Source organism: Carassius gibelio, chromosome B8 (genome assembly GCF_023724105.1).
Source record: "Carassius gibelio isolate Cgi1373 ecotype wild population from Czech Republic chromosome B8, carGib1.2-hapl.c, whole genome shotgun sequence".
NCBI classification, from domain to species: domain Eukaryota; kingdom Metazoa; phylum Chordata; class Actinopteri; order Cypriniformes; family Cyprinidae; genus Carassius; species Carassius gibelio.
In genome coordinates this window covers 6,855,196-6,883,160 of record NC_068403.1, presented here as the reverse complement: position 1 = coordinate 6,883,160, position 27,965 = coordinate 6,855,196, and the positions used below count along the sequence as shown (strand labels likewise).

Below are 27,965 nucleotides of genomic sequence, written 5' to 3'. Positions count from 1 at the left end.
ATAATTTTACCTTTTAATTTTTTACCTTTACCTTTAATACAATATTTCATTGTATTGTAAGTTCTCGTAAATAATAATATCCTAATTATATAAAAGAGTGCTTTATGGGCTACACTGCTCCCAATAAAATATTGCCAAAGCATTTAAATAAAAAGCAGTTATAGCATACATTTTCCTCGTTTCATTATAGAGTTAACACAAAAAAAAGTATTCAAGACAATAAAATAGCATTTCCGAGTTAAAGCAACGTTAAGGATGCAACAGCCGTTAAAACCCAAATAAGAAGAAAAAGATGATGACTTTCCAACCGAATAGGTTCCCATGAACACACATGGCTGCTTTTATGAAGAGACACTTTTATTGCAGCTGATTCATCTACTCAGAGGAACCGAAGCTCAGATGAGGAACTGACAGCACGGGAGGAGGACTTACAGGAACACATATCCACTCCTCAAGGAACGCCGATTACATGTTCAGTCGGGAATATAAACAGCAGCAGGAGTTACATTGTTGCCAGTTACCGGGAATTATTTGTTACTTTGAAACGCGTCGCTTATTCGCCGTGAAAGTGAATGGATACAAAGTTTTTTTTTTTTTTTCCCGAGCAAGTTTTTTTTTTCCTAGCAACTTTTTAGCCGCCTGGCTAACCAGCCATAAGATATGAAGACTTCGGCTCCACAACAGATTTACAGACTCAGTATTTACTCTAATAAGTGAACTCTTATGAGAACTTTTATTTCGATTTTTTTTCCGCGGAGTGCAACATATGTGTTGTGAAACAGCGAGCAAGTAAGTTGATATTTCTTCATAACAAAAGATCTGAACTAGCTGACATGATAGAGCTCTACTGCTTGCATGTATGTATTTCTTTATGTAATTATGGATGCATTTATTTACTTAGCCTAATTAAGCTGTATTTATTTTAATTTATTGCGTTTTAAATTTGATTTAATGAATTATTTTATTCTATATTTACATTCTATATTTTATTTTTCTTACTTGATTTTAATAAAAAAATACCCTTTTTAATTCATGTTTTATTATAGACACCTTTTGTTTGCATTTAAACCATGCTGGAATTTAGCCTGCAAATAAACATGCTTATCTAAAAAATAATTTATTCATGTTGGATAAAGTCTAATTATTCAGCTTTTCTCATTTCGCCTTTGGGTGAAAATGTCTGTAGTGTTGACACAATAATTGAGTTATTTATTAACTTTTTCCGCTCAATATTCTAGACAGTATTTGACACAATGTTTTGTCATATAGACATGATTAGGTGTAGTTTTGACAGTGAACTTGCTCACTTTCCCCCCCTCTTGATCTACTCCACCCAGAGACATGTCCCCTCATGCACAAGTACCTGCGGTGGGTGGATCACCTGTTCAAGGTAATATTATAGTTTATTTATGTCTTGATTGTCTACCATTTAAGGGCTTGGGTAATACTAGTGTCTGGTTGATGTTGGTGTTGTAGGGGTGTTTTGTGTATGTCTGCGGTTGCTGATGACTCTTTTGATAACCAACCCCCAAACATAGAGCTCCGTTGGCGTACCTGGAATCAGGCGGCTTGGAGAAAAGAGAGAAGTGATGTATACCGCCTTTCAGGTTGTGGGTTAACGTCATGAGAACTTCCTCCTCGCACGCAGTCGGGAAGTTGAAGTCAAGATGACTAGAGTTAGATGGCTTACCACAGACCCTCAGAAGTTATAATTAACTGCTTGGTCTGGCTCATCCAAACCTACGTAACACCATGTGTGAACTTTGTCGTGTCCAATTTCATTCTAGACATCTGAGTCACAAAAAACAAGCTTGGAAATACAACACCAGATTTGTAAAACCATCGTTATGGACATTCTGCTGATCCGGCCTTCCTGTGAATCAGGAAACACAGGCTAGGCCTTCCTGCACACGCTCGCAGACACAAGTGGGTCAGTAGATGCGATGATCAAGGGGGATGGGATCTGGCTCGAATCACAGAGAGATTCCAGAGCGTACGTTAGATGTCGGTCATCCAGAACAAAGGCATCATTTTTGGGTCCGGCTGATCAAATGTGGTCATATTTACTGAATTATGTCGTTCAATCGCAGTGCCAAGAAATTCCAGCATGTCTCACTCTCAGCGTAATGTGCAACGTGTCCAAAACACTTTGGCTGCAGATGGGCTTGCGGCAGAGCAGCCAGATCGATCCCGTCTACAGTAGACACAGGAAAGAGGAATTTCAAGTGGCCTCTTTTTGTTGCATAGACACCAGCACTTATTAACATGCATGAAATCATGCATATTTTGTTCATTGATGTGCTGACCACTCGTTCTTTTGCCACAATGAAGGCCCTTCTATTATGTGCACATGGATGTGGAAATACTTGGAATGCCCGTCCTTTTCGTGCAGCGGCTGAAAGAAGCTTTTGGGGAGGAGTGAAATTGAATTGCATTATGCTCAAGTGTGCTAATGCATGGCCGTGTTTGAGAAGGGCCCAGATAAAGAGGGTCGGAGTGGGGGTGGTGGGTGTTCCTGGGGATGGAGGCCCCCAGAATGCTTTGTGTTCTACCATGTTCCTGTGGTTGTCAGTCTCTTCTTTGTTAGGGTTTTTATTTTTGGTTTCGCTGCTGACCTTGACTGAGACGATCTTTGGTTTCCTGCATTTATGCAGCATGCAGGGACTGTCATCTTTTATGTGTGCAAAATGTGCTTGTCAGTTGGATGCATAATGTTAAACCTGACATTGCATGTTTTTGTGAGATATATATATGTGATATGAGAAAATACAGAAAGTTTTTGTACAGCAATATTTTAAAAAAGTGAATCATGCTAGAATAAGTGTTGTGATTTTGTTGAGGTGTGCATTTGCAAAGATAATATAAATAGAAAAAAAAAATCTAAGAAAAGTTTACCTTGAAGATGTATTTTGAGCATGAAATATGAAATGAAATTTAGGGCTGCAAGATTTGGGAAAACTTTTTTGGGGTTGTAAACCATGCTTAATTTCATTTATATATATATATATATATATATATATATTTTTTTTTTTTTTTTTTTTTTAATGGTAAGCCTCTTTCAGTAACCATTTCAGTTTTAAATAAATCCACTTGTTGAGTTAGCTTTTTTTCCTTTGCAGGCTTCAAAGTGAAGGAAGAATGGCAGAGGAACTGACTCCTACAGGAAAAGGGTTCTTTGTTGATCTTTATTAACATCATTGCACCACAAAGGAAGGGTTTCTTCCTTCATCGGCTCACTGTTGCAATGCCACACAGTCCTGCGGTGTGACGGCAGCCTCGTGGTGATGCTAGCCCTTGGAGGGGACCATGGAAAAAGAGGAGGGAATGTCGTCGCAGGGAAGACGGCGGCAACAACGGCAGCATGGCCGATCACGCGAGAGCCTGGCGTCAACATCAAGCAGAAAATCTCCCAATGGGAGGGACTCAGCCAGCAGGAGGATGTCCCCAGTGGGAATATTAAGCCCCAGCGGACTCTTGCATCTCGCAGGCTTTCGGGAGACCTCCTTGGAAATGGACTTGATGGCAATGATGGAGGTTGTAAAAAAGCGACTGTATCAAAAGCCAAAAACCTGGGATTGGATTTCAGGGAAAACCAGATGACTTTTAGACCAGTTACAGGTGAACTCCAGTCTGATTTCCCAAGAAATCGAACTCATTCAAATAAATTTGTTACATCAACTCCTGTGACGAAGCCTCTAAGCACTGTAACCCAAGTCCAAGATGCTAAACTGAATGTTAAAAGCAATAATATCAAGACAAACCATTTCACAGATGTCGAAATTACATCTCTACCTCGATGTGTAGAGGATCCAGAGGCGTCCTTGCCTCCAGGGAACTTTTACACCTCCAGGGGTTTCTGGAAACGACTGGAGACAGATGACTCTTTCTGGGAGAAGGAGAAGGATTCCTTGATGGTGACTAAGGGTCTTGGGGAAATTAGACCTCTTTCTCCTCCACCTAAACCACAGCGCACATTCCAGTACAAGGGTGCGAGCAGTCCGCCCGGCCAATGGATCCCACTGGAGAACCAGACTCCATCACTCAGCAAATCGAATCAAGTCCGGAAGCATGACATCATACTAAAGCCACCCAGCTGTCCACCTCCTCCTTGTCCAGTCAGTACTATCAACGGGTTTTCCAGAAACAGAAAGAACAGGTGAATACTTTTCCCACACTGCATCTTACATTACACAGCTAATTCCAAACATAAGAAAGGAAATGAAGGGGGTTTGAGTACAGCGTCTATGAGTTGTAAATACTTTAAACTCAATTTCTTATTCATAAAAAGATCTTGTCAGGTGCTGCATTAAATATGTTTATGTAATCACTTCACAATCACAATATATGAACAATAAGTTTTTTCATTGATGTTTTTAGAGTAGGTAGCAAGCATGTACAACAAAACAATCATATGGCTTACAAGTTCCTAGAGGGGAAAGGTAGACAAAAAGAAAATACATTTTATTGTTGAAGTCTTTAACAGCGTTTTTAGATTCATATGATGCAATTTCCACCATTGTACGTCCACTCTTTCAGATCCGTTTTGAATTTCTAATTTCTAATCTATTATTTCCACTTTTGGTTTTCTACCCAGTTTGTTATATTTTCATTTTGCTGGATCATAAGTAATTTCATGGCATCAAATTAGTTGATTTAAAGAGCCAGTAAGATGAAAATTCTAAGCTTCCTATCACTGTTTATAAGTCCTGTACAATAGGTTTAAATCCATCCAAGGTTAAAAAACATTGTCATTTTGTCAAAATATCATTTTAAAATTACCTCAATTCTCAGAGATCCCCAAACGGTTCGCGCGAAGCTGTTCAAAAGATTCAGTTTCCTTAAGCCCCACCTTTCGGTAGCATACTGTGTTCTGATTGGTCAACTGACATAGTCAGGTTTGATTGGTTGTTCCGCACACACCTCCACAGTAAACTATGCGTTAGCATCTTTTTGGGGTGAATTATGTCTTTTTCCTCTCATCGCGAAGCAAACAGTAAAATAAAAAAATTGAACAGTCTCGCTGCTTTTTCTTCTGCGTGGGTGTGTTCAAGCCGCGCGCTTCAGTTTGAATCTGAATAGCGCATTCAGCGTGGGGGCGTGATCACATTAGATATAACGAAGGGAGATATGAAAAACGGGCATCGCATTGTTTTCATATGGATTACTTTATCACAGAATATCTGTTAGCAGCACTTGTTTAGTTTTAAAGAAGACATGTCAAGCTTTCTATAGATATCTCTCTCATGTCTCTTCGTTGAGTATTCACGGAGTTACAGTTCATTTTAATGACGTGTTTGTAAATGAAGATCAGCGCAGATAAAGGCTGCAGACAGCACACATACTGATAAGACGCTCGGGAGAAAACAGACACATAACTTTATAATCATACTTCGCGTTGTGATTCGGAGATGCTTGTTGGTCTAAATAAAGTTGGTAATGAACCCTCTTTTATGGCCAAACGCTTTGAAAATCCCGCCTTGTACTCACCGAGATTAGAAAAGCAGTCATCAGTGAAATGTTGTGAACACAACAAAAGGGATTTGTTGTACTGCTCTGGTATTGTGGTAAAAATGAATTTTAGCCATTGGTTCTTCTGATCTTCATTCATTGGCAGTGAAAATAAAACAAACGGTCTCCTCGACATGATGCTCTAACACCAACCAGAGCATCTGTGTGTGGGGCGGGTCAGAGTTACATTTCTCCCAAGACGGTAGGCAGAGATTATTATGCAAAGTGCTCCTAGTGACGTACATAGAGATGGGCAAAAGATTTGAAAACTATAACGACTCGTTTCAGCGATTCAGAGTCGACTCCTTACTTTAGAAGCCAATAACTTTATAAATCGTGTACTTTTTGGTTTAATTACTTTGGACATTGTTTACACTGATGTACAGCTACATCATACACTGTAATACAAGTAATTTTGGATTTCCCATCTGTGTGGCTCTTTAAAATAACTGGTTTATTAAAATGGCAGATTCCAAAAACTAGAAATACAACGTGATCAAACAACTTCCTCATATACGGTAATTATGTTGTACAAAAAATCGGGTTGATAACCCTTTATAAATAGCGTTTTGCTGGCTTTCAAAACCTGTTAAACCTGGTCACAAATGATATATCCTCACGAACAATAGGTGTTGGCCTGAACCGTTCTCATAACCGACATGCCTTACCTTGATTAACAGCTCAAATCATGTGGATTGTTGAGGAGAGGTGTGTGCTACTAGTTTTCAAAGTGATCAGATTTGAAACATCCCTTAGACTTACATTAAAGGACCCGAGCACGAATATCACAGAATGGAGAATATAAAATATGTTCACCAAACTTGAAACATATGAACTATGATCGTAGCAGTGAGTTAAACTCATAGCGGTGTCCAGCGCAGAAAACGATCTCTCATGCATACGCCACGTGTTGTCATGCTCATGTTTACAGAGGTGAAGTGACAGTGTGGAAGAATGAAATTGCTCCAAATAAATGGAAAAAAAAACACTTTTCCCTTAATAATATACATAATGAGTGCTATTATTGTTTTCACTGATGTTCAGCATGTTCATATATGTTAACATTTCACGCTTCATGACACTTTAAAGTGACAGTTTAGCCAAAAAAGAAAAATGTCGTAATTTTCTTACCTTATGTCTCTTTTTTTTCTTTCTAAAGAACAGTGGTGCCCCATTGACCTTCATATTATGGGGAAAAAAACATAAGGGGCCATTCACACAGAATCCATTTTTCCATTGCAACGCGCTACATTGCAATTGTTTGTCGATCTAAACATGCACTAGAAGGACATGCATGACTGTCGCGCTCATGTCTACCATATTTTGCAGTGTATTGCACATGAGTACCACGTTTTTAAGATGTCGTCAAGTTAAAATAATTTCATCTTTTACATGCAGCACCATTCATCAATGTCAGTTTCAAAACAGTAGACGAATCAGAAGACCCCGGAGGCGGGGCAAGCATTAAAAGCTTTTGCTTACAGTTGCAAGTAAAACAAAAACAAACAAAAAAAACATTCCTGAGCACTGCGTCTCACATTTTTAGACGCTTTCTGTGTGACCTGTCACTAAAGCATTCGTCAAATTTCCAGAGAATAAAAGTAAGTCATACATGTTTGAGTGCGAGTAAATTATGACAGATTTTTTTGGGTGAACTTTTGTGTAAACACCTCACAGGTTCCTAAGAAAGTGTACAGATCTACTTGTCGTTCTTGTTTATTTCAAACTCTGAGTTGGACAGCTTTGTGTCAGAGGATGGCGTGGAGAGTTTAGCTGTGAGTGGCTGATAGTTTAGCTGTCTGGCCTCGTCCCCAGCTGTCATGTCAGCTGTTCTTTGGCAGAATCGCAGCCCATTGTCCACATTTGACCTACTTCTGTTTCAACGAAGCCTGCTGTAGTCACTCAAGGGCTTTCTGAACACTCGTATGTTCACGCTGTTGTGTTTACTCCTTCCTCTAGTAATTGTTGTTCTTCTTGATTATTTGGAACCCTGTCTCTGTTCCAGTCATAATGTATCAATTCAATATCATGTTTTTTTTTTTAACGGTTTGATATGAATTCTGGTACATTCCTTTTTGGATTAATGGTTACCCTTTATGAAAGTCCCTAAACTTGTTGTTGGATCACAATACAGTGACTGTTCACACTCTTGGTCCTCTTCTCCACAGGAAGTCATTTGAGTTTGAGGATGTGGTACGGCGGACAGCCCAACAGGCCTCTAAAGGGAAGGAGGGCCGCCGATCAGGTCTTTACCACGCCTGGTCTGAAGACAGCATCTATGAGGACATCTGTGAGTGATTTTGAGAACGCCAAGACATGTCATCGATCAGATATTACTGTGAAGCACTAGAAAATGTTTACACCGACTCTTAATTACTGTATAAATTTTTTCATACACTGCCATCCAAATGTTTGGGTTCAGAAAGATTTTTTTTTTTTTTTGTAAATTATTATTATTTTTTTTATTATTATTTAGGAAGGATACATTAAACTGAACAAATTTTTTTTTTTTTTTTTTTGCTTTGTTAGTTTTAGTGTTGCATGCTTTACTTGCATTAAGTAACATGCTTACACAGACAGATTTCTTAGATGTCTTCCTCCTGTTTTTGTGATGCCATGTCAATTTGATAGTCTAGCATCCCGTTTTAGCTGCATGAGACCATCTAGCTGTTTTTGGCAGCAGAAAGGAATCTTACTTGCCGAACAGTTGATTTTGAAACCATGTTGTTTTGCATGCCCCTAAATGTAATGAAACCTGAGTAGAAAACACCGAAATGTTTTTTTTGCATGACTTCTTATCATAGTAGCTGCAATTTTCAATTTTTTACAGCGGATATTTCAAAAGAGAACCCATATGAAGACCTCAAACTTTCTCCTATGTGTTTACCTATAAGACGGCCACGAAACTACACAGTCGGACAGAGAGAGAGCCCACACATCAAGGTGACTGTCATTTTAAATGCATAGGGATTTTGTCAGATTTCAGTTAGTAGCATATACACTCGCTCAAATCTTAATTATTTTAATCAGCAAGGATGTACTGATCAAAAGTGATATAAAAGGCACTCGTAATGTTGCAGTAAATTTCTTTATTAACTAAACTTCTTCTCTTGTCCGTTACTGTATGCAGATCTCACCGAAGCCCTTCACATTATTACCTAACGCCGACAGGTTACATAAAATGGGGCGGGACCGCAAAGAATCCATAACGTCACCTACACGTACCTGTACTACAAACAGTCCTAAATCATCGACAGCAGCCAAACCTGCCACTTCATACAGGACAAACCGACAACCCCCGGTAAACCCACACGCACAAACACGTGCCTGAGACGTCATTAAACATTGCTCAACATGTGCCTGCTGACACCTGTTTCTCTGATTGTACGCATATGAACTTTAACCAAACTGTTACGTGATATAATAAATTCTTCAGTATATTAGAAACTGAAGCTGCACCCAAATGCTGATAATACAGCCCAGCATCTTGAGAAAAATACCTAATATTACCTAATTAAGTAGAGTTAAAAAAATATTCAAACAAATGTTACATTAGGGACAGTTTTTTCACTAAATAAAAAGTATATATCAGCTTTAATGCACTCATCAAAACAACAAAAGCAGTCAAATGTCAAAATTATAGTTTAAATGACAAAAAAAAATTCTAATTGAACTAACAATCTCCAAAGGAGTGGGAAAATATGGTAAAAAAAACTCAGTTTAATGTCATAGAACTTCACATAAACACAAGTTTATAAATACAAAATCTGTAATTTTCTGACACTATTTGGATGTAGTAAAACACCCACAGATGTAGCATAAAACTTGTGTCATGTTTGCATTTTCATTGATCATAATTCTAGATGTGAAATCAGGATAATGCATAAAATCAGGAATAGGCATGATTCATGCATGTTAATGTGTTCTGAGAATTCAACATATAGTTGTAACCTGGCTTAGAGGGAAATAAGAATCACGTCTTTATGGCAGCTTTTCTGCTGATGAAGGGATAATACAAACCCTCTTTACCTTACAAGTGGTTGTCAAAAGCAAGAAAATGTAATGACATGCATCATATTTTGTAAGATTTTGTAAGAAGCAATTCATGTTCTATTTTGTAAGCAAGTAAGAAACAAGTATTGAAATTCATTCAAAAAATATGATGCAGGGCTGGGTAATAATTTTACATAAATTATTTTTGATGGATTTGAGACATAAATCATCTCTCTAGCCTGTTTTGTCCCAGTTCTCACAAATAAAATAGCAGTGGATATAAGAAGAGAAACAGACATAGTCTGAGTAGAAATGTCAGCTTTGATGCTTTAGCAGGAAGAGGGAAAAGGAGGGAGGAAGTGGTGAGAAGATGGATGGATGGTGGCAGGAAACACGAGAGGTTGAGGATTATCATGAAGTGCCTGTGCATCATACTGGACGCTGCTGCTGACTAATCAGCTATATTCAGCTTTGTGTCAGTATGATCCATACAGTTATTTTAGAAGAGCTCAAATCAGCAGGCCGTGGCAGCGTAGATGTTGCTCATAGAGAAATTCTGTTTTAATAAAGAGAATGAGCAGAAAGCGGAGGCAAGAACCCGCTTTTCTTCACCCATTATAAGAGATAAGAGATTCATGAACCCACATTCAACTCTTTTTTTTTTTTTCTGCTAAGTTTCAGTCACAACTTTTTTGTTTCTAAGCTCAAATACATGTTTGTATTGTTTAGTGCATTGCAACGTGATACCTAGCAACCTCATAAAATCCCTCTTCCATGACGCTATTTGAAACTGGAAGCAGGCATGATGCTTGCTCTGAGTGGTGCCTAAAAGGCCTTTACTGTCCACACACATGGTGAGCATTATGTGTTTATCTGGGGAAAGCACCATCAAGCTGTTTCCGCTCATCAAGGGCAGATGCCACAACAGTGTGCTGTCTCACTGTGTGATGTGGGCAGACCTCTGTCCTCTCCATGAATATGAATCATAATTAGCATCTCATGTTTGCTCTGGCCAGACGTACACATTGGATGCATGTCGCTGGTCATTATGATGCATCTAGTCTTCTGGTTGTAGTTTTGTGTATTGTTTGCATTTGTTTTGAATTTAAAACATTTATTTGTTTGGCTTCTATTTTAATTGCATTTTGTAAATATGTTTTATGTTGACTACAAATGTTTGGGCTCGGTAAGATTTCTTTCTTCATTCGGCAAGGATGCATTAAATTGATCAGAAGTAGGTTGTTGCCAGAGAACCCTTCTTTTGAACATTTCCTATTCAGCAAAGAATACTGAAATAAAAAAATTATCTCATTTTCCACAAAAATGTTAAGCACCAGAACTCTTTTCAGCATAATAATGCTCCTTGAGCAGCAAATCAACATATTAGAACGGTTTCTGAAGAATCACGTGACACTGAAGACTGGAGGAATGAGGCTAAAAATTCAGCATTCCATCAAAGGAATAAATTACATTCTAAAATATATTAAAATAGTAAACAATTATTTTAAACAGTAAAAATATTTCACAATATTACAGTTTTTACTGATGAAAATAAACGAGAAAACATTTTAAAAATCTAAAGTTAGAATATTGCTTTTAGTAGACAAAAATGAAATCTTATTTGTGTTTCTCATGCAGCTTGTAAACAGGATCCAGGAAATATTTGAAGCCAAAAGAGGAAGGAAACGAGTATGGGCGACAGCAACCAGAGGTAAGAGGATACATATTTCATATTTACCTGGTTTACCAAGAGAAGTCATCTTACCAGGCAAAAAAATGTGTGTTTTTTTTTTGTCAGATGAATTAAGTGGAACAGAGAGTGATCCTGAGGAGAGCTCTAAAGGTTAGTGTCTCCTTCAGGCCTGGGCTCAGAGAACTCTAGTTTATTCAAGCTTAACTTGTATATTAAACCAGTTCTAAACCTATCGAGGCTGTTTACATTCTTTTCCCATAGATCGCTCCCAGCGAACAGTGTACGTTCAGTCAACTTTAAAGCGACGGCCGGGTTACCACACTTTAGAGAGGGACCTGATCCAACTACAAGAGCAGCAGCTTTTCCAGCAATTTGTAGTGGTGTCACTTAGAAAAGCTTCCCCTGGAAACACATACATCCCTGAGATCACACAACAGTTCCCCACGAAGGTAAAGAGACCTTATAAATTAAATTGTAATGATAAATTATGGAAATAATATGTGGTGGATCTTAATTTATGGAATGTGTGTTTCAGCATTTTCTTTCTTTTTTATATATATATATATATATATATATATATATATATATATATATATATATATATATATATATACATATATATATATATATATATATATATATATTATATATATATATATATTATATATATATATATATATATATATATATATATTACATTTTATATTTTAAGCCGTACCGCTTATCGATTTAAACATAAAAGCATCCAAACACAAGACGCAGAAAAGCTGAACAGAGTAGCTGGTTACTCGCGCGCTGTGTTCGGTGCGGAGAGAGAGAGAGACGCATATCACGGACAGCGACACTGAACCGAGCTCTCTTTTGCGAAGTTCTCCTCCTTAACGAACAAATATAAATTGCAGTTTGAACAAACAAAAAGATGTGAAAGAGCCCAATTCAGCACCGCGGTGTTCTAGTGTTCAGGCTCACGCAGAGAAAGGCGTCTCAAAACACTTGAACACCGAATTTGCTTATGTTTGCTCTTGTGCCAACAAATACATACAAAATATGTATAAATATCCACCTTGGAAATTATGCTCAGAAAAAACTGTCAGTTATTTCTTAAGTAAAAGTAAACAGTTGAGAAAAAAATGTGTATTATATTGGATGCGTTCATCATCTCCTAAAGTGACCGCGCCTAATTTAGCGACTGGCTGCTGTAATGTTAATCCAAGAAAATGAAAATGAAAATCACTCACTGCTCTTGACTGAATTACTATGTAGTTTTAACAGTCAAACCAAAAATTATTCAGACACCAGATATAATTTTTTTATATATATAGCAAAACTGTAATAATCTGAGAAATGTTGAAGGTGTCTGAATAAATGTAGGTTTGATTGTATATTTTATTTTTACATTGAAGACTATCCAGTGCTATTTTACATTTAATTATTTGGTTTCTGTAACTTGACACCTACAAACTTGAAAAAAAACTTAAACATTGTGTAAATAGCACAAATAAATAAAAATAAACCAACATACAAATTAAACAATGTCAAACAGGGCCCACTGGTACAACCTTCACCGGGTCCCCGCTGACCCCAGCTACGGCAATTCGAATGAGCCATTTTAATCTAGATGAATCTAGATTTATTTCAAGATCACAGTGAGATTAATCTAGATTTTAAAAATGAATCCATGCCCCCCCACTAATATATATATATATATATATATATATATATATATATATATATATATATATATATATATATATATATATATATATATAGTAATTCTGACTTGTATCATAGAAATATAATACAATTTTATAAAATTATTTTAATTTTGAATTATAATTATTACAATAATTATAAAATACATTTCTATCTATCTAGATTGATAGATAGATAGATAAATAGACGTTTTATATAATATATATTAAATATTTATTTTTACATTTATATATTGTAACTATTTTTATAAATATAATAAAATATAATACAATAAAATACAGATTATTTACATTTTAATTTAAAATTAATGATACAAATTTTTAAGTTTAATATATAATTATATATAATATTTATTAATATGTTGTAATTATTATTTATTTGACTGTAATAAAATACAATAACATTATGTTTTAATTTTTAATTTTAAATAAATTTTACTTATATAAATATGAAATCAGTATAGAAAATGTCATTATTTTCTATTTGATTGTAAAAAATATTTTTCTGTCTTTTATTTTGCATTCAGTTTGAGAAGTCTTCTCGTCTGTCTCGCGAGGCTGAAGACAGATTAAAGGCCATTCCCAAGTTTTGTTTTCCTGACTGTCAAGACTGGCGTCCCTCCTCGGACCACAACAGGTAGCATGCTAATATTAAACCACTGATGTTACTTGGCTAACTAATTCACACTCCTAATATAATCTTTGATTATCGCCCACAGTGAAACATTTTCTTTTGTCCTAACCGGGGAGGATGGGAGTCGCTTATTTGGATACTGCCGCAAAATCCTGGTGAGTTTGTAAACGCAATCTCACCTAGTCAATTAAAAATGATACTTTCTGTCACTTTAATTCATTGTCATTCCAAACCTCTCATCGATCATCATGGAGGTTTGAAAAACATGATGGTGAATAAATTATAAAGGAGGGCATATTGTGTAGTAAATCTACACTAACCTTGACCTTTGACCTGTGTCTTGCAGCCCAGCGGGAAGGGGAAGAGACTGCCTGAAGTTCACTGCATCATCAGCAGACTGGGCTGCTTCAATCTCTTCTCAAAGGTCAGGGACATTTCAGAGATCAGATGTGAACTTCCTGTTTAATCAGCACTAACCCTGTAAGACAGACGCTGAATTGTAACCGTCTGAATTGTTTGAGAGCAGATCTTGGAGGAGGTGGAGAGGAGGAGAGAGATTTCCCCTGCCTTGGTTCATCCTTTCATGCACAGTGTCATGGAAGCTCCCTTCCCTGCTCCTGGACGCACCATCACCGTCAAGAGCTTCCTGCCGGGCTCCGGGAACGAGGTAAGATACTGTGTAACTCAGGAAAGATCATCTTTAGTCCTGTAGTTTATACATTCATTTAGTATTCAGTACTACATGTGGGTTTAAAAAAAATGTATGGCTTACAAAATGAAGTTTTGAATTTATTTATTCCTATAAAAGCAGATTATAGGTATTTATTTAAATCTTGACATTATTTATTACTTGTCATATATGGCAGGACTTGATCTTTCTTGTTTTATAATTTTGTTTTTTCAACATTTATTTTATTATTTGTAATTATTTTGCTTCACAAATAAATGGTTGTAACACTAGTGATGACTTCTAATAATATATATATTTTTTTAAGAATGTGTCAATATCATCTCAAAACACATGCCACTGATCAGATAATAATAATAATAATAATGCATTTTATTTCATGGCGCCTTTCAGAACACCCAAGGTCACCTTACAAGCAATATACAGGTCACTGCATAAGACAAAACAAACAAGAAACAAACAGCATATACATATAAAGTGGATTTAAGTCTTAATAAAAAAAATTATAAAAAAGCCTGTATAAAAAGATATGTCTTAAGACGCTTTGTAAAAGTCAACAAGCAATCGCTATTGCGAACATCGAGGGGAAGGGAGTTCCATAGGCGGGGGGCAACATGACTAAAAGATCTGGCACCCATAGTAGTAAGTCGAATCCGAGGTACCACAAGAGAAATTGAAGATGAAGATCTAAGTGCACGTGAAGGAGTATAAACCTGGAGAAGTTGAGTAAGGTATTGTGGTGCAAGATTATGAAGTGCCTTATAAGTGAGTAGCAAGATTTTGAATTCAACTCTATATTTTACTGGAAGCCAGTGCAATTGCTGGAGAACCGGAGAAATGTGATCAGTATAAGGTGTTCTAGAGAGAATACGAGCTGCAGAATTCTGAACCAATTGAAGTTTATGTAGCAATTTGGAGGGAATACCTGTGAGAAGAGCATTGCAGTAGTCTATACGTGAGGTGACTAGTGCGTGAATGAGAACTGCAGTATTATTATTTGAAAGAAATGGACGTAGACGATTAATATTGCGCAAATGGAAGTATGCAATCCGTGTGATATTATTAATCTGAGCTTTAAAAGATAATGTGCTATCCATGATGACACCCAAACTTTTAACCTGAGAGGAAGGACAGATTGCAGTATTATCAATGTGTAAAGAGAAACAATTAGATTTAGACACAACAGATCTAGTGCCAACAAGCAGAGCCTCCGTTTTATTGCCATTTAATTTCAAGAAGTTCGCTGAAAGCCAGTCTTTAATTTCAGCTAAACAGCTTGACAAAGATGGCGGAGGAAAAGAACCGGTAGGTTTGGCAGACAGGTAAAGTTGGGTGTCATCCGCATAACAGTGAAAATTAATACCATATTTCCTTAAAATATTACCAAGAGGGAGCATATATATAATGAAGAGAAGCGGGCCCAAAACAGAACCTTGGGGAACACCAGTGGTGACTGTAGATATTCTTGAACTAAAACCTTTTAGTTGAATACGCTGACTGCGTCCAGATAGATATGAACTAAACCATGACAGAGCAGTGCCAGTAATACCAATGGAGACTAATCTGTCAAGAAGTACGTTATGTGAGACAGTATCAAAGGCAGCGCTCAAGTCAAGGAGGACAAGTATAGTTAAAAGCCCAGAGTCAGCTGCCAACAGTAGATCATTGGTTATTCTGACAAGAGCAGTCTCAGTGCTGTGGTGGGGACGAAAACCAGATTGGAATTGTTCATACAAGTTATTATTGGACAGATGTTCATGAATTTGAATTGCAATACACTTTTCAACTACCTTAGAGATGAATGGTAAATTTGAAATTGGACGAAAATTTTCAAAATCAAATGGATCACCCCCTGGTTTCTTAAGTATGGGTGTAATAATAGCAGATTTAAGAGATGGAGATACAAAACCAGAACAAAGTGAAGCATGAACGATTTTAGTTATCAACGGCAAAAGGGCTGGTAAACAAGCTTTAACTAAAGGAGTTGGTAGAGGGTCTAATTGACAAGTCGAAGATTTAGATTTACCTATCAGACCCACTATCTCTGAAGTAGTTGGTAGTGTAAAGTTAGAGAAGACAGAGTGGGGAGGTGTGTGAGTGATAGACTGAAAGGAGTCATTGTGAAGAGTACCAGTAAGTAATTGCTGATGTACATTTTCAACCTTAGATGTAAAAAAAGTCAAAAAGCGATCACATAAGTCAGTGGAATACATATCAGATGGCAGAGAATCAGGTGGTTTCAGAATATTGTTTACCACCGAGAAAAGTGACCTAGAGTTCCCATTGCTAACTCCAATTACATTGGAGTAGTAATCGGATTTAGCTGTAGTCAGTGCATTTTTATAATTTTGAATATGTTCAGCATACATGTTTTTATGAACGGTAAGGCCAGACCTGACGTACAGCCGCTCTAACCTACGGCCTTTAGTTTTAAGTTCACGCAGTTCAGGTGTAAACCAAGGAGCTGAATGCACAAATGAAACCCTTCGCGTTTTCACAGGTGCGAATTCATCTAAAAGCATGTTCAGTCCATCATTGTAATATTTTACCAGTTCATCAACAGTAGTGAAATCAGATTTACTGGAAAAGATGGCAAGTTCATCAGCAAGAGTAGGCAAATCAATGTTCTTAATATTCCGAAATGTAATCGGGCGACACAGGTTTACCTTAAAAATGGCCAGTTTGGCACAGAATGAGACCAAAAAGTGATCTGATATGGATAGATCAGAAACAGTACAATTAAAAGGTGTTATACCAGAACAGCAAACAAGATCAAGAGTATGCCCCTTAGTATGAGTGGGCAGTGTGTTAAATTGTTGTATACCAAAGCAATCCAAACATGATAAAAATTCGCTTGTAAATGCATTACTGACATTATCTGTATGAATGTTAAAATCACCCAGAAGGATAACATTTGAAGATATGGAACATAGATAAGTCAAGAGTTCAGATAATTCAGTTAAAAAGGCATTATTGCTCTTGGGGGGGCGGTAGATAGTTATGAGAATGGTTGGAATCGCACCATTGATTTTTATGGCAATTGACTCAAAAGAAGAATATGTAGATAGAGTCAACTGAGATACTTTCAATTTCTCTTTATAAAGTATTGCTAGCCCCCCTCCCCTTCCCGTATCACGAGATTTACAAACATAACTATATCCTGGGGGAACACACTCGTTTAGATGGAAAAAGTCATCTGGTTTCTGCCATGTCTCAGTTAGACAGAGAAAGTCAAACTCACGGTCAGACAGTAGATCGTACACCAGGGGTCCTTTAGTGGAAAGCGATCGTATGTTAAGTAATCCAAAGAAAAAATTGTTTTTACCAGAATCGTTGCCAACCGATCTGGCCGGGTTGATTAATACACTGCGATTGACAGTCCGTGTAAGCCTCCTAGGCGGGCATGGTTTAGATGACCAAAAGGACCGTATTTGACATGAGATGAAAATCAATTAAGTATAATAACAATAATATTAAATAATCATTTCAAAGAATATCTTGAAAAAACAAATCACATGAACATTAAACTAATGTTAAAGTGAACTTCAACCATACATCAAAATATCATCTTGAATGTAAATCAAAACTTTTTCGACATGGCAAGAAAATCATATGCACATATGAACAGCATTTTTAATAGGAACTTTGACCTTTGAAGTACCTTTCTACAAATTTCTATATTTTCAAAATTGTTTTTATAACAGAACACCTGTGACAAAAAAAAATGGACAAGCATTCTTGAATTATATAATATTATTAATTACTTTTTTTGCACAATTGTTGTAACTTGTACTTATCCTGAAAAATAATATAACTCCAAAATAAATAATTTGTTTAAATAAAATGTAAAAATTAATAATTACATTAATTACATAAACATTTATTATTATTAATTAAACCTTTTTTATTTTTTATTTTTTTAAGAAAATAGTTTCAGAAAATGTAAAAAAAAAAAAACTGTAGGCACTTATTTTATATATTGCTGTGATACTTTTTTTTTTTCTTTTACATGGAGTTTCTTAACTGTTTAAAACAGTTAATCATCCGCGCGTCTCTGTTGTGTGTAGGTTCTGACTCTGTGCAGGCCGGTGGACTCTCGTCTGGAGCACGTAGACTTTGAGAGTCTGCTGCAGTGTCTCAGTGTGACCAGACTCCTGCAGGTCTTCGCTTCTCTGCTGCTGGAGAGGAGAGTGATCTTCATCGCAGACAAACTCAGGTGCAGACCACCACCCATGCTGATACCCAAATAGAGCTACAGCTAGAAATAAATTCAAACCTAACTCTGTTTTTCTTGGCCAGTGTCTTGTCCCGATGTGCCCATTCTGCCTTGGCGTTGCTGTATCCCTTCACGTGGCAGCACACGTTCGTCCCTGTGCTCCCTGCCAGCATGCTGGACATTTGCTGCTCTCCCACTCCTTTTGTGATGGGGGCGCTGTCTCCGTCCCTGCCCGAGGTGCTGGACATGCCCATTGAGGAGGTCAGTCACTTTGAAGGAGCCTTTTTAAGTTCACTTAGATTTCTAATCAAGGACTTCCACCAAAATTGTTAGTAATTAATTGTTTAGTAATAATTTCAGACCTCTTTCTGACCTGTAGACCTTAGTCAGGGTAGTGCCATATTTAAATTTTAACAGAAATTAGATTGAGGCTGTGAGGGATAGAAATACAGTGGGTTCATGGATTGTACTTTTGTTTAGCAACTAATGTTCGTCTGATGAAACATCTTTCTGAAAATAACTTTCAACTGAGAAAAACCTGTTCTAGGACCTTTATAGAGTGCGTATCATTGTAAAGACTGTACGTCTTATCCCTCACAGCCTCGTTTCCATCTGCATAAGATTAAATAAGCTGACTAAGATCCACAGAATAAAGATCTTTACATACATTACCTGTTATGATTTAATAAACACTGAGTAATGTTGATGCATGGTGTATTGGTGGTCATAATTTCCAGAGATTTTCTCAGATTAGTTTTAATACTTTGACTGGGTTATGAACATAACTGGGTTATGAGTGTTTTATTTCAAAACCATCCAGTTTTACGTGATGTACAAAACTTTTCCAGAATCTTCTGGCCTGTAGAAAGGGAATTTTCTCAAAGGCAGTCATGGATCTCATATGAGATGCTTCTAATCAACAGAAGAGAGGTCTGAGATTTGATTACGACTACAGCCGGAGTTTAATTTAATAACCGCCATGCCTTGAATTGTTCCCATTGTTTAACAGCTTGAGAATCCCCATGCCAGCAATAAAATACTCTGATAGAAGTATTCGGTATTAAAATCATCTATAAAAGGATCCCAAAAAATGAAGACTTGTTTTGTATTTGAGGTGCTACACACTCTTGGAAATAAAGTATCTTTATTGGCATCTGTGTTGCATGAAGAACCTTTAACATCCATGGAACCTTTCCATTGGACAAAATGGCCTTTTTAGTGGGAAAAAAGGTTCTTTACTATAATAAAATAAGAGTGGTTCACTTAAAAAGTTTCTTTGAGGAACCCTAAATGAATATTTTATGACATTACTGCAAAATGCTCCATTTGGAGCCTTTATTTTTTTAAAGTCTAGCAGATGCTTTAAGTAAAAAATTTAATAACTGAAAACAAAATTGCATTTGTCTTGTTTAAATAAACTGGTGAACTTTGGAAAAATATACAACACTGAATTCTGAGGTTCCTGTCAGGTCCATCTTGTGACTTTCTTATGCTTTCCATTTAGAAAGGGCATGAAAGACATACATTTGTTACACAAAAAAAGGTTCTTGCTTTTTGTTTTCATTTTGACCTTCCTTTCTTTTTTTCTTATTCAACCAGGTTCTTATTGTGGATTTGTGTGCGGACAAGTTTGTTGTTCAGGTGAGTATGCAGGTTTTAGTCTCCTAATAATACGAGGTGTGCCCTTTTGAATGTACCACGTGTGTGTGTGTGTGTGTGTGTGTGTGTGTGTTTGTGGGGTGTGGTATGAAACTCAAGTCACGGCCTGACTAGCTGTGCTGTATTATCATTCAAAGACATAAATCTAGTTGTTTAAAGAAGTGGTTTTAGTCATATTTGTGACCCTGGACCACAAAACCAGCCTTAAATCGCTGGAATAGCCAAAAAAAAACAACATTATATGGGTCAAAATTATAAAATTATAGATTTTTTTTTTTTTTATGCCAAAAATCATTAGGATATTAAGCAAAGATCATGTTCCATGAAGATATGTCTTAAATGTCCTACCTTAAATATATCAAAACTTAATTTTTTATTAATAATATGCATTGCTAAGAATACATTTGGACAACTTTAAAAGGCAGTTTTTCAATATTTAGATTTTTTTTTTTTTGTACCGTCAGATTCCAGATTTTCAAAAAGTTGCGTCTCAGCCAAATATTGTCCTATCCTTACAAACCATACATCAATGGAAAGCTTATTTATATAACTGCTGTCAGAAATCATTCTAATGTGCCCAAGAAACATTTCTTTTTATTATCAATATCGAAAATAGTTGTGCTGCTTAATGTTTTTGTGGAAACCGAGAGACAATTTCAGGATTCTTTGATGAACAGAAAGTTCAAAAACATTATTTGAAATAGAAATCTTTGGTAACGTCTTAACTGTCAATTTAATGCATCCTTGACAAATAAATACTCATTTCGAACCTTTGTACAATCAGACTACAAACAGCTGAATATCTGATTGCTGACAAATCATTTTGTGAAATGTAATCATGGGCCAATCTGGTCTTTGTTTCAAAATGTCTGTTTCTTTCCTACATTTGCACCTATATTCATCTTCTCTACTCTCTGTTGTCCCAGCTTGGAGACGAGGACTGTATCTTACCTGGAAAGCTGCAGGCAGCGCTTCAGGAGATACTGGAGAACAGGGAGGAGATCCTAGAACAAAACACCAGAGACAGGAAAGAAGGTTAGAGTCCTCACACGTGCCGTTATTCACAGCCGAACCCACAGCAGTTCAGTTTTAAACTGGTTTAACTGAAGGTTTCCTCCATTGTCTTACTGTGTCAGAATGAGCTGTTTATCTTTTAAAGCCCTACTGTCTGTGTATTCATGATGTGATGAGTAACCAACCGTTAAACAAGGCCAATGAGGTCAGGATCATCCAGTTGTCATCAAGTTGTTATAGATCTTACGTTAAGCCGGCCCAATGACAAATAGTCATTATTGCAGTTATACTAAATATTAAAGGACAAATGGTTTGGCAAGCAGCATTTTCTTGTTGAGATTTCCTGTTAAAACAGGGAGTTTTAGCAAATAGCAAAAAATAGCAAATACTTTTAAACCCTATTCGGATGGTAATTGTTTCTAATGTGGATGTCTGTAAAAATAAATTCACTCATGAATACGGATGATGCTTTATTCACAGTGGAGGAACAAGTTCTGTGATCCTAAAAGCCTGCTCGCGTGGCCAGTCACATGATAGTCTGTTGTAAATAAAATCAAGTGGATAAATTATTGTGTAAAATGTATTAAAAATACTTATTATGATTCAAATGTATTCTTATTATTCAAAGCATATTTATTTATTGTTTGATTATTTAAATGTCCTGTTTAAAAATAGGAAAATAGACACGCTATTGTCATATAGAATTATATGTGATCGAATTTAATGCATATAAATGTATATAATACACATTTTAAAATAGTTTTTAAAGTCCCATTTTGAAGGTTTGCATGCTTTTCTTCAATGTTTGACAAGCAAAACAGCTGATAAAAACACCTCAATAATCCACACCCCAGTCCATCAATGAACATCTTGTGAAGTGTGTTTTTAAGAAAGAAATCCAACAAGGCAGTTTTTAAACTTTCACTTCTAGTCAAAATATTAGTCCATATCCATCCTCCAATGCTTTCTCCGGTGAAACTGTCTCCAGTGGACGGTTTTTGCTTTAAAACAGTACTGTGGATTTTTCTCTCCCCATAAAGATGAGATGACATTTAAAATTATGGATAGAGGTGTCTTATTTTAGCATGAAGAAATGGTAAGACGTTAAAAGTGTCTTGATGTATTTGTTTCTTTCAAACATGCAGCTTTTCACTTTACAAGATGTTAATTGATGGACTGGAGTGGTGGGGATTATAGTGATGTTTTTATCAGCTGTTTGGACTCTCATTCTGACGGCACCCATTCACTGCATCTATTGGTGAGAAAGTGATGCAATGCTAAATTTCCCTAAATCTGTTCCAATGAAGAAACAAACTCATCTCTACATATTGTATAGTGTGAGGCATTGTCACCAAATGTTCATTTTGGTGTGAACTATTTCTTATTCCTCACATTAGCATATAAACCACAAAAGTCTTATTTGATGGGCTTTTTAAGCTTCCTTGTATTTTTATATATTTTATGCAGTATCAATGTGTCACATTGTGGTTTTATTCTCCTAACAGATAAATCAGACCTGAGCACTTTGGTGTCAGAGGCTTTCGTGTGGTTCTTTGTTGAGCTGGTGGGACATTATTCTCTGTACATGAGCGACACAGGACCCCGTGGCACCCGAGAGCTGCAGAGCGACGCTTTCAGGAAATCTCATCCGTCCCGAGGAGTGCGACAGTTTCTCCAGCTCTTCATGGACACGCAGATGTTTGCTGGTTTCATTCATGACCGAGAACTCCGAAAAGGAGGTGTTAAAGGTGAGAGAAGAAATATTCTGGGTTAGAGTTGTTATCTTTAAGGTAAACCATTCCTTTAAGTAATGAGAGGAATGTTTTGTTGAACAGGGCTGTTTGAATTGAGAGCAGCAGAATATTTGGATTCTTATCCTGAACCTGAACCAAGTGGAGTCAACAAATTTCTTAAGGGGCTCGGTAAATCTTTAGCTTCTTTTGCATTTGTCTAAAATAAAACGCATTTATTGCCATTTTTATTTACAAATATTTTGCTTTGCAGGAAATAAAATGAAATTCTTGCAGAAGAAATAGCGAACAGATGCCAAGTAGGAGAGGCTTTTTGTTCAAAAATGTGTGATGACTCGACCAGCATGTCAGTTCCTCTCCCGTAGCCAATGCTGAAGGGTGGAGATGAGTTCAAGACTGGAATCAGCTTGTTCTGCCCTGAGAATTCTCCTGTCACGAAAGAGGAAAAGGCTGGAAATGAGTTCATAAGCACAAGGAACAAAGACGACTGAATTAGAACAAAGAGGAAAAGGAGGAGTCTGTGTCATGCCATTGTAATTTTGATAAATAAGGAAAAATCGGACTATGAATGCATAATAACAAGAGTTGGGTTAACGGCCATGTCAGAGGTCTTACATGTTTTTATTGTCTTTAATGTAATTTTTTTTAAACCAGGCAATAAGGTAAGCATATGTTTTAACCGAAAACCTTTTCCAACTGGAAATGTGTTGTTTAAAAGAAAATATGATGAAGGATGACTTCTATTCCCCTTCAGGAATTAATTTATGATCCTTCGTATGCACAGAAATAGCCTTTCCAGTTAAATGTCCAACATTTATTTTTAGCCAAATTTTCTGACTTGTAAACGATCGATGCAAATGTTTCAGTTTACATTTTTGTACAGTTTTGTTTTTAGACAAACTAGATTTTTTTTTGTAACATTTGAAAATAAAAAAACAAGTTTCTGATGCATTGTTGGACAGGAAGTGGGAGTCAAACAATGTGATCTTGTAGAAATGGAACGTTTGGATGAATGTTCAGTGATTGAGAATGTAAAGGGTGCGTGGATGTAATATGTGAGAAACTTATAATGAATGTGGAGTGTACAGTATTATTAAAAAACAGCACTTACAGTGATAATGTGGATTTGGTGGCTACTTGAAAGAAGCTAAATAGCTAAAGGCTAATACAGATTTGACCCCCTTTTTTTTTTTTACACATTACAAAATTGCATTTGTGTTTTTTCATACTTTTTACAACTACTATAATTCCTAAAACATTTAAAGTAGTAATAATAGTGAGCCACTGGTGCCAGGTCGGTGTAATAAAATCAACCCAAAGGCTAATTATAACTAGGCTGTAACAAGCCTGTAGACCATACCCAAATATTAAAACTCAACATATGCCACTCTCATACCTAAAATTGTTTTTATACAGTCTATGCCTAAAACACATGATTTACAGTCATGACAATGCCTTATACATAATTTATTACTAGCACAATGTAAAATTGAATTGTGAATTGTGAAACAAATGTGACCTGCTGCAAAGAGCTATCTATGTAAATACCATGTGACCCAACAAAGGATAGAATAATAATTAACCCGAAAGATGTCACTGCAGTTTTTAAAAAGCTGAATAGTAATAAGGCTAGTGGACCTGATGGAATTTCATCTTTTCTTTTGAAAACATTCTCGGATGAACTAACTCCGGCTTGGTGCCCATTATTTCATTTTTCTGTGGATACATGTAATATTCCAACTATCTGGAAAACATCAATTGTCATTCCGTTGCCCAAAAAATCATGCCCACAGCAAAATGATGACTATAGACCAGTAGCGTTGACATCTATAGTGATGAAGTCATTAGAGCGTATAATGGTTTGTAAATTAAGGAGTGAGGTGCAGCATCTTTTGGACCCGTACCAATTTGCCTATAATAATGGCAGGGGTACTGATGATACTTTAATTACAACTGTACATTCCATCTTAAAGCACTTGGAAAATCCATCAGGTTATGTTTGTTTATTATTTATGGATTTTAGTTCTGCATTTAATTGTACTCTTCCTCAGATAATGTTAAGTAGACTACAGCAGATGGAAGTGAACCCCTTTATTGTTAAATGGTATGGCTCTTTCTTGACAGAAAGGAAGCAGCAGGTGAGAGTTAACTCCACTCTTTCGGATATGATTAGTGTAAGTACAGGTGCCCCTCAGGGCTGTGTAAGTTCGCCCTTACTTTTTATATTATATACAAATGAATGCAGAACTATTGGTAGGAATAATTTTATTATTAAATTTTCAGATGATACGGCCATACTTAGCTTACTCTACAACAAATCAGACATTGGTGTTTACATACAGGAGATAGAGGAGATTGTTAAGTGGTGAAAAGCATAACTTGCTCCTTAATGTTAATAAAACCAAAGAAATGATTTTTTGACCCTAGGTCTATAGGCGATCAAAGCCCTATTATAATTGAAGGAGTACCGATTGAACAAGTAACAACATATAAATATTTAGGAATTCAATTAGACAAACAGTTACAGTGGTCAAATCAAGTGGAGTATGTTTCCTCAAGAATATGTCAGCGTCTACATTCTTGAGGAAACTAAGAGTTCATGGTGTTGACAAGGATATTATGTTACTATTTTATAAGGCAGCAATTGAGTCTATTGTCCGATATGGTATGGTAGCTTGGTTCGGTAACCTGTCAGTTAAATTAAAATCACAGCTCCAAACATTGATTAAAAGAGCGGGAAAAATAATTGGACGAGTGCCACCGACCACTCTTAATGAGCTTTTTGAGGAGGCGGTGAGGAAACAAAGTTTAAAAATTCCTAATGATCCGAATCATGTCCTTTACAGTGAGTATGAGATGATGCCCTCAGGTAGAAGGTACAGGTTACCAAACTGTAGACTGAATAGGTTTAAATTTTCATTTGTACCACTTTCTATTAAAATATTGAATAAGAACAAATAAGGGGTGTGGGTTGGTGGTAAATTATGTGTAGGGGATGTATGTTGTGTTATATGTATATTGTGTGTATCTGTTATCCCGAATGCCCAAGACAAATTTCTCCGTCAGGAGACAATAAAGGCAAATCAAATCAAATCAAAATATTTAAATACACACATTTCAGTCAATTACAATCTATGCAATATGTAAAACATTTAAACCACGGGGGAAAAACAACATGCCGTAATGATAAATAACATATATGGACGATGGAGCAATTTGGAAAAGAGGAAGAAATGTAGAACATAGTTTAAAACAAGATGCAAGATGGTATTCAGCGGCGTTTTAAATTTTCTGTTGAAAAAAAATAATGTTTTCTTACAAGGAGAAAACTCAATGAAGGCTTTAATTTAAAACTATACATAAGTAATTTCAGAGTACTTTTTGATCCAAGGTTAACATGGGTAGAACATATAAGGAATGTGGAGGATAAGTCTAAAAAAGTAATAAATATAATGAGATGTTTATAAGGGTTAGAATGGGGATTTGATTATCAATCACTGAAATATATATGTAAACTTAATAAGTTCAAGAATATATTATGGGATGTGTGGTATATGGATCCTCAGCCAAATCTGTACTTGCGAGACTTAGATATAACATAGGCTAAAGCATTAAGACTATGCTTCGGAGCAGTAAAAACATCACCAGTGTGTGTACTACAAGTAGAAGTAGGAGAAATGCCACTGGACATTCAACATAAACTACTGTAAATTATTGGATAAATCTAAAGGTACATAGAGATGGACATCCTAAGAGAGTTCGGCAAGCTAGCTGGGAAAAGGAGAGGGAGCCAAAGTTTAGTTTTGGATGAATAGGAGATGAGGCAGCTAGAAATTTGGGGGTGAGTGAAAAAGAACTCTGCCCAATTATTTGATGGCCTGACTTTCCAGTATGGAAGATCAAAACCATGGAAGTTGAATTACATCAAGGCAATAAATATGGTATTATAGACCTTGTAGCTGAATACTACAGATATGTGGATGGTAAATACAGAGACTATGTTCATATTTATACTGATGGGTCGAAAGATCCTGAAAAGGAAGGACTGGATCAGCCAATTTTATAGTTAAAGGGTTAGTTCACCCAAAAATGATTACTAAAAAATTACTCACCATGAAGTCATCCTAGGTGTAAATGACTTTCTTCTTTCATACAATTCCAGTCAAGTTATTTTAAAAATGGTCTTTGATCTTTCAAGCTCTTTGATGCCTCTCAGCAGGTGCACTGCATCGGTCCATGAGAAGTTGAATAAAAAGTGCATCCATAAAAATAAAAAAAACTAGATTAAAGTGATTATTATGTTTTGAATATAGATATTTTTCTTACAAAAACATCTACATCTACAGGAGGCCTTTGTTCACCCCCCGAAGCCAGTTAATAATACACATTTTTTTTTTTTTTTTTACTTCTCATGAACTGATGCAGTGCAACACCCACTAAGAGGCATCAAGCAGTTTGAAAGATAAAATACAATTTTTGTAAATAACTCGTATGAAAGAAGAAAGTCATATACACCTGACTTAATTTGAGTAATTTATGGATCAATTTTCCATTTATGGCTTAACTAACCCTTTTATCAAGGAAGTGAGGAAAGCAAATGAACCATAGATGAACTAAATGTGTATACAGTTGAGTTAAGTGGAAAAGTATAGTTTGGAAAGAAACAGTGAGAGAATGGCAAAATCACTGGGACAGGAAAGCTAAAGGAACACAATTGTATGCCATTCAAAATAAAGTTGGTACAGAAAGGAATTGGGGATGAGGGACTAGGAGAGAAGAAATAGTGATGACAAGATTAAGAATCGGACACAGTCATTTAAATAGTACATTACAGGGAAGCATCCTACTGTTTTTTGTGAGTAACTATTGTCAGACATGAGAAACCATAGAACATAGCCTACTTTTAAGATGCAGAAGTTATGAAGAATAAAGGAGATTACATGATGAGAGATGGGTCGGCAGGGACAGGTGTTAAAGATATACTGCAAAGTGGGGTGATTAGACAAAGCAGGAAAACTATTTGTAGTTTAGAACGGGTTTGATGAAGAAAATATGATCGCGGGAAACAAGCTTGGGTCGCAGGAGAATAATCCAGAA

General features: G+C 36.3%; 1 protein-coding gene across 3 annotated transcripts; it reads left to right on the top strand.

Annotated features, from left to right (window-relative positions):
* The first annotated feature begins 393 nt into the window (after window positions 1-393).
* Window positions 394-23,983, top strand: dennd2c (DENN/MADD domain containing 2C). 3 transcript variants are annotated; one of them, XM_052563613.1, is made up of 20 exons: window positions 394-789; window positions 1,338-1,390; window positions 3,120-4,156; window positions 7,677-7,798; window positions 8,339-8,451; window positions 8,639-8,809; window positions 11,140-11,212; window positions 11,300-11,344; window positions 11,456-11,643; window positions 13,434-13,543; window positions 13,626-13,695; window positions 13,887-13,964; window positions 14,067-14,207; window positions 18,296-18,444; window positions 18,528-18,705; window positions 20,044-20,085; window positions 21,030-21,127; window positions 22,621-22,865; window positions 22,953-23,039; window positions 23,122-23,983. In XM_052563613.1, exons 3-20 carry the CDS (start codon window positions 3,285-3,287, stop codon window positions 23,151-23,153), a joined length of 2,814 nt encoding a protein of 937 aa, XP_052419573.1. In that variant the 5' UTR covers window positions 394-789; window positions 1,338-1,390; window positions 3,120-3,284; the 3' UTR covers window positions 23,154-23,983. The 3 variants fall into 3 exon arrangements, with proteins under 3 accessions (XP_052419573.1, XP_052419572.1, XP_052419571.1); XM_052563611.1 differs by having other exon boundaries at window positions 398-789; window positions 21,030-21,138; window positions 22,623-22,865; XM_052563612.1 differs by lacking the exon at window positions 1,338-1,390 and having other exon boundaries at window positions 397-789; window positions 21,030-21,138; window positions 22,623-22,865.
* The last annotated feature ends 3,982 nt before the right edge of the window (window positions 23,984-27,965 follow it).

What these genes read in the sequence shown, in the direction of transcription:
- dennd2c (XM_052563612.1), top strand. Translation starts at nt 3,285, where the DNA reads ATGCTAGCCCTTGGAGGGGACCATGGAAAAAGAGGAGGGAATGTCGTC. An exon ending in GAGAGAGCCCACACATCAAG is followed by an intron (nt 8,452 to 8,638) that starts GTGACTGTCATT and finishes TACTGTATGCAG; the next exon opens with ATCTCACCGAAGCCCTTCAC. An exon ending in TTCATCGCAGACAAACTCAG is followed by an intron (nt 18,445 to 18,527) that starts GTGCAGACCACC and finishes TTTCTTGGCCAG; the next exon opens with TGTCTTGTCCCGATGTGCCC.